General features: G+C 61.8%; 1 protein-coding gene across 2 annotated transcripts in view; it reads right to left on the reverse strand.

Moving 5' to 3' along the window:
• The window catches only part of ABR (ABR activator of RhoGEF and GTPase), a 41,241-nt gene extending 26,709 nt beyond the window's left edge, over positions 1-14,532 (reverse strand). Inside the window, exon 1 of one of the 2 annotated variants that reach the window (XM_037372887.1) lies at positions 14,192-14,532. In XM_037372887.1, coding sequence (XP_037228784.1) covers positions 14,192-14,519 — 328 coding nt within the window. In that variant the 5' untranslated portion in view covers positions 14,520-14,532. Of the gene's footprint in view, positions 1-4,633; positions 4,840-14,191 lie in introns of those variants that run through there. The other variant, XM_037372896.1, reaches the window with a different exon arrangement.
• Between the last annotated feature and the right edge of the window lie 248 nt (positions 14,533-14,780).

A 14,780-nucleotide genomic window follows, 5' to 3' on the forward strand; every position in this document is an offset into this window, starting at 1 on the left:
CCAGGGGAAGAGAGCGTGGTGGTGAGCATCCAGGCAGCGGCATGGCCAAGGGTCACCACACTGCACATCACAACCGCCACAGCCTGTGGGTGACCGACCCCACGACTGATAGCCAGGGCCAAGCACAGACACACACCCCCACAGCCCCCCCGGGCCCTGCTGCCTGCCCGGCTGAGCAGGCAGGGCATCGCAGGGAGCATCCTTGGCTGCCAGGCATCCTCTGCCCGACACACTTCCCTATATTTGCATAATTAACTGCACCAAGAGGCCGCAGGCCTCCTCTGTGCAGGGACAGCTGCTCTGCCAGACGTCCCAGCCCCACGCGAGCGGCTCTGCCCTGCCTGCCTGGTGGCTGCCATTCCTGTGCCATCCCCAGGGAGGGACGGAGCTGGGCTGGCAGCCACAGCCACCATCCTCCCACTTCCCCATGCCCATCCTTCTCGGAGCGTAGGAGTGGGTGCCAGGATGGCTGGGTCTGCAGCACGGAGGACAGTGCCACCCCCCCTGGAATGAAGGGGACAGTGGCAGCTCCATGGCGGGTGGGCAGCTTGGGCCATGCTTGGGGGCAGGAGGGTTCTGCTTTCCCCAGCAGAGGGTGAGGCCACCACCACGCCAGGCCAGCACCCATTTTTGGGTGCCCCATGGTGACCCACAACCCCCCTGTTGCCCATGGCACAGGGGAAGCCTTTCTGGGAAGGCAGAGCCCCAAGTGGGAGCTGGGGACCCCAGGGTCTGCAGTTGGTCCCCTGGGCACAGCAGGGGATGGGGGTACATCCTAACCTGTTACCATGGAAACGGCAGCAGCTCAGTGGCAGTGGGAAGAGGTGGCTGCAGCAGCCCCGAGATGCTGACAAAGGGGAGGGGGAAGGGAGCCCGGCTGCGGCAGGGGCGGCCGCGGGGTGCAGCCAGCACCCCCATCCAGGGCCTGTGGCCAAGACCTCCTCGGCAGCTCCCAAAGAGGCAGTGGGCACAGCTCACCCAACCCAACCCCTGCCAGCCCTGCATTCCCCTCCTCACCCAGCAGCCCCATGGCTGTCCCCACAGGGTCCCTAGGCAGGGACAGTGGGGAGATCCTGGCCGATACCCTGGCCAAAACAGAGTGCACAGGGTCTGGAGCAGCCATCCCAGACCAAACCCCACACCGCTGCCACTTCACGCCCCCAAAGCCCTGCCACCCTGGCCAAGGACTCCCCTGACTCCCTCCAACACCACTCAGCACATTAATATTGCATTCAGCTTCGTATTGCAAGTAGATAAATCTTTAAATCAAAGGGCACAGCGAAGCTTGCTCAGGCCAGAAGCCCTGCCGGTGCAGGTGGGCAGGGATGGGTGGTCCCATCCTGCACCTGGGAGTGGAATGGAGGAGAGCCCTGAGATGGGCCAGATGCATCCCAGCTCTGCCAGGACACCACAACCCCTCTAAGTCCTTGCTTCATTAGCAATTAGCAGCTAATAACCATCCCTCAGAGGCTAGGGTGCTACCCTTGCTGGGTCACCACAGGAGCTGTCTAGGAATGAAAGAGCTGGGTGGGCAAAGATGGGGAACCCCGTAGATCCCCTGGTCCTCAGCTTCCAGGGAAAGAGGATCCCTGGCTCTAACCTGTCCTGCCTCACGGTGGGATGTCCCTCATCCCTTCTGCCTTTGACAGGTCCCAGCTGGGACGCCTCCAGTATTAGCCAGGAACAAGGCAGGATGAGGTACATTAGCACTGGAGTCTCCTGATGCTAGCCACCTCCTCGGAACACCCACCCCAAGCAGCCCCCCTGAGCCCACCCAGCCTGGCACTGTGCCCGGGCTGGGGATCCCCCAGAGATACCCAAACCTCTCACCCAAGCGCCCTTCCCTGTCAGGCAGGGTCTAAGGGGGAGCCAAGGCAGCCGGGAGGGGACAAAGGTGACGGTGCCCACCAAACACACCAACTCGGAGACCATCAGGCTCCACCACCTCCCCTCCCCCAAGGCCAAGGTCTGCAGCTCCAAGGTGGAACTGTGGGGCGGGCAACAGGGGTACCCAGAGTGGCACCAGCACTGGGGGAGACCTGGCAACCCAGGCTGGAGTGGCTCGGTAATGAGGAACACAGCTTTAACGAGGTGGCTGGGGACCCTGGGAGATGACACCTGCAGAGGTGCAGGGAGGGCAGCATCCATGGCATGGAGGGGGAAGGGCCTGGCCTGTGGGGATGCAGAAGGACCTGGCTCTCACACAGCTATCTCTCCCAGTTGGAGCAGATCAACATCCCAGACCTGAGCTGGGGATGAGACCTACAGGTAGTGCCCCACCAGGCACCCAGGGAGAGGGACCCTGTGCTGCCCACAGGAGGGAGGCCAGAGCCATCTCCCCATGGCTCCAGCTGTGCCTCCAGCTGTGCCACCCACAGCTGTGCAGTATTTACTGGGCTCTCACCCAGTCAGGCCAGGCAGCAGTACCTCCCCAGCAACCGGTGCAGGGAGGGAACGAAGCATTACCAAGCAGCCAGGATGGGCAAAGGGGACATTGCTGGGCAAGGGGACACTAAGGGGCTGGCCCCTGCATCTCCCTGCCTGTGGGGTGCTCCTGCCACCCAGCCAGCCCAAACCAAGCGCCTCCCTCCTTCCTCCGCAGCTGCATTGCCCCTGCAGCCTGTTCCTGTGCCCGTGCCAAAACCCAGTGCTATTTTTGCTCCCGTTTTTTAGCAGCAGTGGAAATCTTCCTGCTCCACCCCAGGCGTGGGGACCGAGGGGAGGGAGGCAGCTTGGCCCAAGGGAGCCACTTTGGAGGGTGAGGACATCCCGACCTGAAACAGCCTTGTGACCCCGGCTCCCACACGTAGCCCTGTGGTGCTGAGCTGGATCCAGCCCCGCAATGCATGAAGGGCTGGCGCCCATGGGATGCTGGCACCCATCAGGGCAGGTGTCCTGTGGGGTGGCAGGTGGACCCAGGAGGGTGACAAGGCCAGGAATACATCCCTACAGGGGACTATATTCCCCAGGAAAATACTGTTTCCACTCTGCCACGTCTTCCCAGGTCTGACCCAGGCTAATCCCAGCACGAAGGTCCCCAAGAGGGAGCACAGCCGAGAGCAGCGGGCAGCTCCTGCCCAGCCCGGGCAGAGGCAGCACAGTCACAGCAGTTCTGAGTGGCATCTTCTTTGCTTTCCAGTTGGGTGCATGCTGTTCCCCAGCACCCTGACAGTGCACCAGCACACCCCAACACTCACCCATCTCATTCCACTGCCAGGAAAAGCCCAACATCTGCACAGAGCCTGCGAGGTTTTGGGGAAATGCCTCGGTCTCCCTGCGCCTGGGTGAAAATTCACCATGACAACATGGATGCGCGAGCTGGCCTTGGACCTGCCTCCATGGGCCTCCTCCAAAGGGTGGCTCAACACAAACAGCATCTCCTCTGCACCATCACCACCTTCCCTGGTGCGATGAAGGCCAGACCCTGCCCCACATCCCCCATAACACGGGCATGGTGAGCAGCCTCCCCTGTGCTTCAGCCAGGGTGGCCAGAGCAAGATTCGGGATGGCAGAGCCATCACTCTGTGGGGATGCTGCGCTGAGAAGGAGGGTGCGGAGGCTGGGGCTGAATGCGGCCCCCAGGCTCCAGCCCAGCCACCTACACAAGCTGCACCGGACCCCAGGACTGCCACTGCTGGATGCAGCCTCAGGCTGTAAGCATTGGAGGCATCAAGCTGGAAAACTTGAGGGGTCTCAGTCCTACGCAATGTGCCCCCCAGCAGCCCCTGCTCCCTGCAGGGCACAGTGGATGCCAGATCTGTGCAGGGGACACTGTCCCTTCTTCTCCAGAGCATCCCACCTTCCCAGCACCCATGCCAAACCTTACTGCCCCACAAACGCCAGGCTCCGAGCTCAACACTGCACCCCGAAACCCACTCCTGGGGTGCCCACGCAGCTCAGCGCTCCCCCAGAATGAACAACGGGGCCCCTGTAACCATGCCCTCCCATCCTCTAGCTGTGTCCCTGGCTCCCTTGGCTGCCACTGAGACAGCTGCCACGGGACTGGGACCAGCACGGCTCTAGGGCTCATCCCTGCCTGCTACCCATCATCAGGATGGGAGAGATTCGCACCCCCGGGCTGCTGCAGGATGCCCCTGGCCCTGGCAGCTGCCAGCCCCCGGGTACCGACACCGCGTTGCCACAGCATCCTCAGCACAGCGCCTCGAAGCTTGCTACAAAAATCACGGCTGGGGGAGAGGTGCCTTCCCACGGCCACGGAATGACGGGGATGGCAGCCAGGGCTGAAAGCACCCACCTCCCCAAAGACCCCCATGGGCAGCACCAGCTGTCAGGCTGCTCCAGCCCCAGCAAGCCCCACTGCGCCAGGGCCACTTCACCCACCCAGCTCACCCAGCCCCCCGGAGCAGGCAGCAGGTCCCCAGAGCCTGGAGGATGCCGGACTGACTCCGGCCAGTGCTACCCTGCCACTGGGGCGTGCGGGATGCTCAGGGAGGGGTGCACAACCCCCTGGCAGTATCTCCTGCCCCCTGCCCAGGCTCAGCTCACCCCGGCAGCCCCCGGCACAGGGTTGCTGGCACAGCACCCCTCCCCAGCGCGACACAGCACTGCACAACAGGTAGGGGGGACCCACCACCCCAGCCCCTCTCGCCACCCCCCAGCCCAGGCCACGTACTGCTGTAGAGGGTGTCGATCCAGGAGAGCCGCGGCAGGCCGCGGTGGCTCAGCGGCTCCATGCTCGGGAGGTTGTGCCGGCTCTCAGCCCCGCCAGCCGGCTCTCATCTCACAACAAAGGCGGCGGGCGAGGGCGGGAGGCGGGGGGCCGCAGGCCCGGGCGGGGGCTGGATGGGAGAGCCGGGCACGGCCGCCTGCCCGGGCACACGGCGGCTCTTCTGCCAGGGGTGCCCAGGGAAGGAGGTGCCGCCTGGCAATGGCAGCGCGTCCCGCCTCCCGCCCCTGCCTTGCTGGGGGGAGCCGAGCTCAGCATCCCCCCCGCACGCAGCCACGCCGACCCTCCGCAGGGGTCTGGGGACCGGGAGGGAGGAGGAGGGGAAAGTAGTGGCACAGGGGCATGCGGCTGCCCCCCAAGCCTCCCCAAGGAGAGCAGGGGGAAAGGGGGAGCCCAGCTCCATCACCCTTTCCACCATGGTCTTATCTCCTTCCTATGGCCCAGGGATGCTGTGCCCTCTTCCCGGGGAAACCTCACCAGCCCCTCAAACTGCTACGGCTGAAGGACATGGGCTCCCCCTGGCCCTGCGCCCCCTGCCTCCGGCAGCCACGGGAGGACCCAGGACCTCCAGGAGCCCTGCCCCATACAACCAGGGTTGGCCGAGCAGGGCATGGGCAGGCAGGGGTTAAACCGTCCTCCCCAGCTGCATGTAGCCAAAGGAAATATAAAGTGCCAGAGTCATCAACCCCAATATGTCAGGGCGCCAGCCAAGCGTTCAAGTGCAGAGAACTGCCCTGGTTCAGCGTGTGCGGGCACCGCTGCCCAGGTCCCGGCGGTACAGGCAGCATCCCCCACTGCTGCCCTCGGCTGCATCCTGCCTGCGGGCTCAGCCGTGTGGGGAAGGGCCTGGACCAGGCACCCGGGCCAGATGGGAACGGGGCAGGAGGGATAACGCTCCGCCAGGCACAAGGGGAAGGTAGAGCCACCGGAGCATGAAGTGCCAGGACGCGGGTGGCATTGGCAGCCACCCTGGCTGGGAAACCTGAGGGGACCTTGCCAAGGTGCTGCCACCACCTGATCCCCACTCCCAGGGGTGCCTATGCCAGGCTCGGATGCAGCCAATACATTTTGGGGCAGTGCAGCAATGCCTGGGGCACTTGGAGCCACCAGCACTTGGCATCCAGGGCAAGGAGCCACTGCTGCCCCTGGCACAGCCCTGCCTCCCCAGGGGGGCATATCCAGCCCCAGCACGGCAAGGCAAGGACCCATCCCCACAGCCCACCACCCCCACAAGCTGTGAGTCCTCGGGTGCTGAGTCAGCGGCACAGGGTGCTGCCCCGCTGCTGCTATTGCCCACCCCTCACCCGCCCCACTCCCAGGTATTTCAGGGAGCCAAGCACAGCCCTCTCAGCTGCCCCATGGGATGCTACTGGGCACCACCATGGCTCCTGCCCTGCCTAGTACCGATGCTCCTCTTGTCCCCAAGCTGCTGGCACTGGCAGGGCCAGCCCTGCCCAAGGGTGGCCACGATGTGACCATGTTTGCTGCTCTCCATCCCCCACCAACTCCCCCATTTGCTCCTGCTTGGGCTCTAGCTTGGTACCACAGCCTGTCCCCACTTTGTCCCTTAAACGTTCCAATGGAGAGTCCCCTCCATCCTCCACACCCATGCCCCACACCCCGGCAGCACCCACAGCATGAGGCGCCCTGCCACCCGGCACAGCCACCTACCAGGAAGGCGACAGCAGTTCAGCTAAGCGCATCAACCCCATTCACAGCAGGAAACCACGCTCCGCTCGCCTTGGGGAGCAACACAGCAGCACCAGCAGCATCAGGTGCAGCTGGTCCCTCCAGCACGATGGCTGCAGAGCCATGGAGGCAGCAAGCAGCCCACAGGTCCCGCCGGGGCGGCCAGTTCTCCATGCACAGCTCTCTGCAAGCATGCAGGAGTTTTTCCACATGCTTCCCCTGGTCAGAGGCACTTCCCGGCCACTCCTGCCCATAGCACCAACCTCTCTACAGCACTGTGCGAACTTCTCTTTGCGCATCTTCATCCAACACAGGGCATGAGCGGAGCACTTGGATGAGATGCCCACCAGCCACCAGACCCCCCAGGAGCCCTCCATCAGCTGGGCACCCCCAGTGGGACACCATGCAGCAGGCCCTGGCAGTGCCATGGGCCAGGAGGACCAGGCAGGCAAGTATCCCACAGCCCGGGCAGGCAGGCATCTCAGAAAGCCTCACCATGCACTGGAGATGCCCAAATCAGAGCCGACCTCGTGCCGCACCTGATGGGCCTTATCTGGCTGCACACACCACCCCAGGCAGGTGCCCTTGCACAGCCTGGACAAAACAGCCCCACCAAAATGTTGGACTTGATTTTTACTTTGTTTTCACACCTTTACAAAAGCCACCACAAACACCCAAAATCTGCAAAGCAGCTGAACCTCCCTTCACCCCCCAGAGCCAGGGGGGAGCACCCATCCACAACCAGGCACCCATCACCCTGCGGTGACACAGACCAGCCCTGGGTGAGCAGATGCTGTCAACCACATTCTCAACCCTCTCCACAGCTGGGCGCAAGACTGCAAAGCCGAGTCCTGTGGTTCCTCCCTGCCATCGGCCAGCCCCGTGCTGCCTGCCTGGTGTCTGGCTGTCTGCCTGGCATCTGCCCAGCCCCTGCCTGCCAGCCCACGCATCGCTATTTCTGGACTCTTGTGCAAGAGGCTCCTACAGCCATGGCCACATGAGCCTTACTGCTTGCCCAGGGCCAGGCTGGGGCTGGTGGTGGGCAACCCAGGCTGGTGGCAACTGGAGAGCAGCTCCAGGGCCACCGTGCAGCTCCAACACTGGTGTGGGTCAAAGGGGGTGTTTCCTTAGGGGAAGAGGGTGGCTGGGGAGCACAGCACCCACCAAGGAGCACAGCAGATCTTCCCTGCTGGGTGTCCTGAACATGCTGCTCCTCAGTCCCACTCAGCATTAAACTTCTCCCCCAGTATCACGTTCCAGCGGGATGGGAATCCCGAGGGCTGCGCTGCATGGGCCCCAAGCTGTGCTCCCAGCTGCTGAGGGGTGCGGGGAGCGCAGGGCAGCTGCTCCAAGCCTCCTGCCCTCGGGGAGCCAAGCAGATGCCAGAGCTGGGCAAGTCCCACAGCCAGTGTGAGGAGGAGGGCAGAGACCCCAGGGGCAGCAGTGGTGCCCTTGGCCTCTCAAAATACTGGAGAAGGAAAGAAAGGTGGTGGCAGCTCACAGGAAAAAGCCTCTAATATCAGATTAAGGCCTGGGTCAGCTATGGCATTGCGTCTCTTCTGAGAGGGAGGAGATTGTGGCCGTATCTGCCAGCACTGAAGCCCCAGGCTGCTCCTGTCCCACCCACGCTGGTGCCAGCGCTGCCGAGATGGCTCGGCCAGGTTTGCTTCCCACCGCAAGACCTATGAAGAAGAAGGAAGAGGTGGTGGTTCACAGTGTTGGAACAAAAATCACCCGTGGCACAAAGCCCCAGAAAGCACAAAGGTCTCGCTATCTGCCAGATCTTCAAACAATCCCTGAACTTTGCAGCTGGGACTTATCTGGAGGCAGATCTGCAGGACCTCTGCTGAGGCTGGCCAGGCTCCACTCCCCAGCTACAGCCAAGAGAGCCAAGAAGTGTTGTTGCTAGTGATCTGCATATGCAAATTATTCTGCTTAGCAAACACTGATAAAGTAACTAGGGATGGGAAAGCCAAGTCTATTTGAACACGTCTCAGGGGGACACGGCGAGGTCGGTGCGCTCCCTCTGGCTGCTCTGGCCACCCTCAGCAGGAGGAAAAACCCAGCAATGCCACAAAGCAGGAGCACAGGTGCCGTTTTCCCGGGATGGATGCACACTTTGGTGAGCTGCCTTGGCTAAACCATGCTCCCCTCTCTAACCCAAGGGAGTACTAATCCCCCGCCAGCTCGGGGAGAAGCATCTCCCACCGTTGGCTGCTGCAGGGCTGGCCACAGCAGACAGCATCCAGCAGAAGACAGAGCAGAGCCATCCGCTGGGACCCCGACCGGCGGCATCAGGGCAGGAGGGGAGGAGGAACCAGCCGAACAAAGAGCCCCGCTGCACAGAAGTGTCTTTCGAGGGAAAAAAAAAAAAACCAAACCCAAACCAGATTTCAATAGACTTACAATGCAAATATATTCAGGCCCTGCAGGGCACTTCTGGCTGTAGCCAGCTGCCTAATGAGGGCTTCTTGCATGCCCTGCTGCTGCTGCTCCTGTCTGGGGACACCGATCACCCCACAACCGGCCACTGCTGCACCGTGCCTGGGGGGCTGCACAGTCACCTCCCAGCTGAGGTGCTTGTCCCTGCAGTGGGCACAGCCAGTGGCACCACTGGCACCAACAGGGGAACCGTGTCCCCTCCTTCCCTTCCACAGGGCCCCAGAGCAGAGCATGCAGCCCAGTGCCACTGCCCACCACCTGAATGCTGCCCAGCTAGGGGAGCTCAGCACCATCTGCCCCGAATGCTGGGGGCAAATACCCAGCCTGTGGGGCACACGCTCAGGGATGTGCAGGGATGCTGCAGCCAGACCCACCTCCTGCAGGTGATGTGTCGGCATCTCTGGGTGGACTAAAGCAGGTACTGCAGCCATGTGGGGGGAGAGAAGGAAGCCACCCCAGGAACACCCGCACCAATTCGCGACGATCTGGTTCCGGACACTGGGCAGCATCCAGATTCTCACTGCAGCCACGCTTAGCTGATGCAAGAGCTGACAGCAGAGGAGAGCAGGCCAGGGGAGAGCCAGACCCAGCCGTGACAGCTTGCCAGCAGCACAGATGCACCCACGAGGCCGGCTCACTCGCTGTCCCCATGGCCGGTGATTGGGACAGGAACACCTCTCCCACCGCGCATCCATCCTGCTCGGTGCGTGCAGGGTGCTGGTGCCTCGAAGGGTCGTTTCTCCACCCAGCAGATGCTGTGGCTGCTGCCGGCTCTGCCCCAGTGCAGAGATCCTGGTGGTGCCTGTGGGCAGAGCTGGGCGCAGGTTTCCCCTTTGCTCTTCCAGCTCCTTTACAAACCCTCCACTATTTGCCCATCACAGGGAAGTTACTCCAACAACAGCACTTACTGGTCCCATTTAAGAGCTATGCTTCTAAACAGCAACTCTTCCACTCAAAGACTTTTTAACCTTGTGAACTTCTGCATTTATTTATGGTTTTCTTTAACAGCGTCAGCCTGACCCAGCATTAACCCTGCAGTCCCCGTCTCGGGCAGCACCGCTCTCCGGGGAGGCAGCCCCATGTCACACAGGGGTTGTTGTCACATTGCCATCAGGAGGTTTGTGGAGAAAAGCCCCCATCCAAAATGCCGCCAGGCCCCAGAGCAGATGGGGACGGTTCAAAGGTCCCCAGCAGGCGCGCACACATGCATGCTGCGATTTTGTCCTCGCCTAAGCGGTTAAAATGAAACACTGAGACTGCCTGGCCTTCCCCAGCCAGGAGAGGAACTTTCAGCATCTGCAGAGCCAAACAACCACTTTCCCAGAATGGGGAAATATGACGAAGTAAATAAATAAACAAACAAACAAACAAATAAATAAATATGGGAACACAGAGGTGGTAGATGGGGTCTTAGAGAGGGACAACTCCCACCCACACACCTCCCCGCTGTGGCATTTGTTCCCAGATCCCCTCCCGGAGCTGAAGGAGGGGAAACAGATGCACAGATAATGCAACACTTCACCCTCCTGGGTGCTGCGAGATCACTGCTCTGTCGCATCTTGCAAATTGTGACCCACCCCAGACAGAAAGAGATGCACCAGGATAAACTCTGGACTTTGCTCACTATTTTCTGTTCTCCTTTTGCTGGTATTTTAGGGGGGTTTCCAAGAAAGGGACAAGGAACCAGCAGGGTCCAAAGACAGCAGGACAAAGGCCTGCCTGCAGCACTGCCCCATCACCTCCCCGGCCACAGAGGAGCTTCTCCAGGACAGAGTATCATGTATTTCACAGTATCATGTATTTGCCAGCAGCAGCACAAGCTGAAAGCAGGGATGGAGCAGCAAGAACAAGCCGTGCCTTTACCCATAGCATATCAGGAGCCCCCAGCACAGAACCCATGGCAATCCAGCCCCCAGGCCAGGTGCACGGGGATGAGGTGGCCGATGCCCTGGGGACTCCAGACGCCCCAGGGCCCCTTCCTCATCTCAGCCCTTTGGTGCACACACTGACACTGCCGCCCTTCTGTGCTCACCACCCTTCGAGGCAGAGACCCTGCTGCTGCCAGCAGTCTCCCTTCCCATTTCCCAAGGTACTAGTGAAGGCGGCGTGGCAGGGCAAGCAGAAGAGCCTACATGACTCCAGGAACTTTCCATGACAGAAACTAATTCCAGCTAAAGGGCTGGAGATTTCATTTATGGTGCAGCTCACAGCCGCAGCATCCTGCCGTAACCAGATATATCAGCCAACCCCATTGGGGACTATTCTGGCTATGCCAGAGCTCCCCACCCCAGAGTTCACATTTCTGGGGTGCAAGGTGCTACAGAGGGCATGGCAGGGGCTCCTGAACCCAGCAGCCTTCTAAAGGAGCTTCAGGAACTCCTACAGTAGCCCAGCTCCACAGCAAAGCCGGCCTCCTTCTCCACTTCCCAAGGGCAAAGCGGGGAATCCCAGTGCCGAGTTTGTTCCACGTCCGTGCATGCTACCCAGCCGCCAGGCACAAAGCATCTCCCGACGAGCATCACCACATCCCTCCTCTGGGTCACTGGCACAGTCGCCTCCCACCCACGCAGCTCACCCTCTCCCTGTGGGTACCAACTCGCAGCACTGGACCCTTTGCCCCAGGCTCATGCCGGGGCAAAAGGGGCACCCAGCCCCTTCTGGATGGGGATGGAGGTGGCACCCAGCCAAAGCACCGCCGCGCCCCAGCACACCCCGGACCGCCTCCCGGCATGGTCACGCACGACACGGCACATACTCAGCTGTGAGGCCAGCTGTGTGTTTAGCCACAAGGACAGGTGACGGCCGAGATGAAGGGAATTTTAGTCCTTTCCATGCTTCGTTTTTAGCCATCTGCTCGCTGACGCTCAGATTTTGTTGGTCCCGGGTGAGCTGGCACAGACGTTATCTCAGATGCCAGGATCATGTATCTGGCTGTCACACGCGCTGCTCTCATGCAAAAGCCGCAAACAGGGGCATCTTGCAGATTTCCTTGCTTTAAATCAGATTAATCACAAGCTACTTAAAGGAAACCACTGTCTGTCCCTGGTAATTCCCATAAAGACAATATTCAGCACTCCTTCACTTGCTGTCCAGATAGCACTGCTGTAGGTTACAGTGAAATGGCCAGGGACCGACCGTGTCCCACGTTCAGCCACAGCCACAGCACTGTTAAGCTCCAAAACTCATGTTAAAATACTGAGGGACCCAGGCAGAGCCATGCTAACAGTTACACGCCACCTGGGCTGCTGGCAGGAGAAGCAAACAGCACCATGATCAGGAATTTTTAATTATACATGAAAAATAAAGAGAAGTGAGAAGAAAGCAACGGGAGCACTAAGTTAACCAACCGTCCAGAGAAAGGGGGATCTAGGCAACAACTGCACGCATTTGACTGTACTCAGATTCTGCTTTTAAATGTCAGCGCCGCCAGCGCACACAGGCACCCTTATAATGCGCAACAAAGAAAAGTGCTGATGCTCGGGAAAAGCTTGGGACAAGGCTGGGGACAGCTCATCGCCACTGCCATCAGCCAACCTCCGCGCAGAGCCCAGCCATGACACAGGAGAAGGAGCTGGGTGCTCGGCGGAGGGGATGTTGCCTTCCTCAGCCATGCACAGGAGCTGGGGACCATGACGGAGACCCATGTGGGGGAGAAGGAGGAAAAGGAGGAGGAGGAGGAAGAGGAAGAGGCCACATTGAACCACAACAGATGCAACCTTGGATTTCAAGCTCTTGCCCGAAACACTCACCCTGACTAGCCCCCTTGAAGGGTGGCATGGGGCTGGAGGACCCCTCTGAGTTACAAAGCTGGGTTCCTCAGGCGCTTACACTGTGCTCCAGGGAAGCCCCTTTAACAACAAACACCCCCTCAGCCCAAGAGCCTTGCACAGTCCTGGGTGTTTGGAAACATTCAGGAGCATTATGCAGATGTAAATAAAATGCGGGATCCAAGTGTAAATCAGAAGGATTTGTGCTTGGTCACTCTAAGGCACTCAAACCCCCTCAGCCGCTGAGCAGCTCTCCAAAAACTACACGCAATGCCTGTTGACGGGGGCTGGAGAAGGGCTTTGGGGGGTCCTTTGACGGCGACACATCGGACACCCTTCGTCCTTGCTCCTGTAGCCGGTCCCTGGCTCCTGTGGCCAGTCCCCTGCGGCAGAGGCACACACATGTGAGCAAGCCCGGCACAGTATGGAGACGCCACCACGAGCAGCCATGTACTTTGGACATTTCACCTCCAGTTAGCTCAGGAAGGTAAAATGGAAACAGCTGTTCTCTGGCCCTGTAGGCTAATGCAATAAATATAAATTACGCTAAATATTAAGACCGGTTCAACATCAGAGCACTTGCTACCCAGGCAATCTTAAACCAGCACGGTACAGCCTTAGGGAAAAACTCCTCGCCCCAAACAATCGAGCAAGAACAAAATTAACTCAAGTCAGCTGCAGAATTAGCAATGTAAAAAGTACCATTCCCTAGCTGTCAGGACTCTGTTTGAACTGGGATTAAAGCTGATGCAATAACAACTTCCAGGCCACTGGAAGTAGGACAGCATGACGGGTGACAGCACTAGCTGGCTGCGCCTCCAGTGCCACAAAACAGCCAGTCACTTGCAAAATAACATTGTCCTCAATGCGCCCAGCGCAACGCCCCGGGACACCTCATCATCCCGGCATGCTTCTGCTTTAGTAGCTCCAGGACTTCCCCATGGGAGATCACAGGGTGTCACTGGAGCAGAGGTGTCCCCGTGACAAGCCAGGTCACACCTGGAGGAAGTGACCCTCCCAAAGTCCCAGCCCCAGGGTGGCTCCTGGGCCAGTGGTACATCACCAAGAGCCGGCTGCAGGGGACCGGCCGGCCACCCTCCCTCCTCGCGTGCTGGGGGATGGGGCCTTGGCACCGGATGCCCTCGGAAGCAGGGCAGGGATGACACGGGGGCTTGGGGTGGCCTTAGTGGTGGGACGGGGCCAGCATGAGGGCTCGGGGTGGCTTCAGCTGTTCGACGGGGATGGTACAAGGGCTTGGAGTGGCCTCAGCCGTGCAACGGCACAGGGTGCCCGCGGCTGCGTGACGGGGCCAGCCTGGGGACGTCAGGTCCTCCGCCATGCCACAGCTCAGGGCGCAGGTGACGAGGGCTGCCACGGGGGCTCGGTGCGGCCTTAGCAGTGGCACGGCGAGGGGACGCAGGGACAGAGTGCCACGGGGTGCCCCCGCCCCGGGCACGGCACGGGGAGCTCAGGGCGGCCAGCGGCACGGGCCGGGGATGCCCTTGACCACGTCGGTGGGGACGGCCCAGGGGCTGGGGACCCCCCGGCCCGCAGAGTGGGGACATGCCCCTCGGCCGTGCCGCGGCCCGGGCCCCCCGGCACCCACCTGCCGAGGAGGCGTCCTCCGCGTCGGAGCTGCCGCCGCTGCCTCCCTCCGGGGAACTGCCCGCGGGCGCGGCGGCGGGGCCGGGCGGCGGACGGGGGGCGGCGGGCGGCGGCGGGGGGGCTCGGGCCAGCGCCGCCTCCAGGTAGCCCACCTTGAAGCGCTCCTCGGCCAGCGCCCGCTGCAGGCGGCGCAGGTGGCGGCGGCAGCGCTCCAGCTCCCGCTCCATCGCCCGCACCGAGCCCAGCTCCATGCGGGGCGCCGGCTCCCCCGGGAACTCCGCCTGCCAGTGCCGCGCGAAGTCCGCCCGGGCCGCCTCGCCCGCCGCCATCCCCCGCCCCGGCACCCGCTTCCCCCCCCGCCGCCTTCCGCCCCCCGCCGCCGCCGCGGGGCCTGACGTCGGGGCCCGCCCCCGGCCGGCCCCGCCTCGGCACGGCCCCGCCGGGGCGGGGAGCAGCGCTGCCACCGCCCCCCGGCTGGGCTCCGGCTGCGGGCTCCGGCTGCGGGCTCCGGCGCGGGAGGCAGCGCCCGCTCACCTGCTCCGGGCTCGTTCCCCGGGCGGCAGCGCGACGCCCCCGGGGCTCCGCAGGCG

This window comes from Falco rusticolus, chromosome 1 (genome assembly GCF_015220075.1).
Source record: "Falco rusticolus isolate bFalRus1 chromosome 1, bFalRus1.pri, whole genome shotgun sequence".
Lineage (NCBI taxonomy): Eukaryota > Metazoa > Chordata > Aves > Falconiformes > Falconidae > Falco > Falco rusticolus.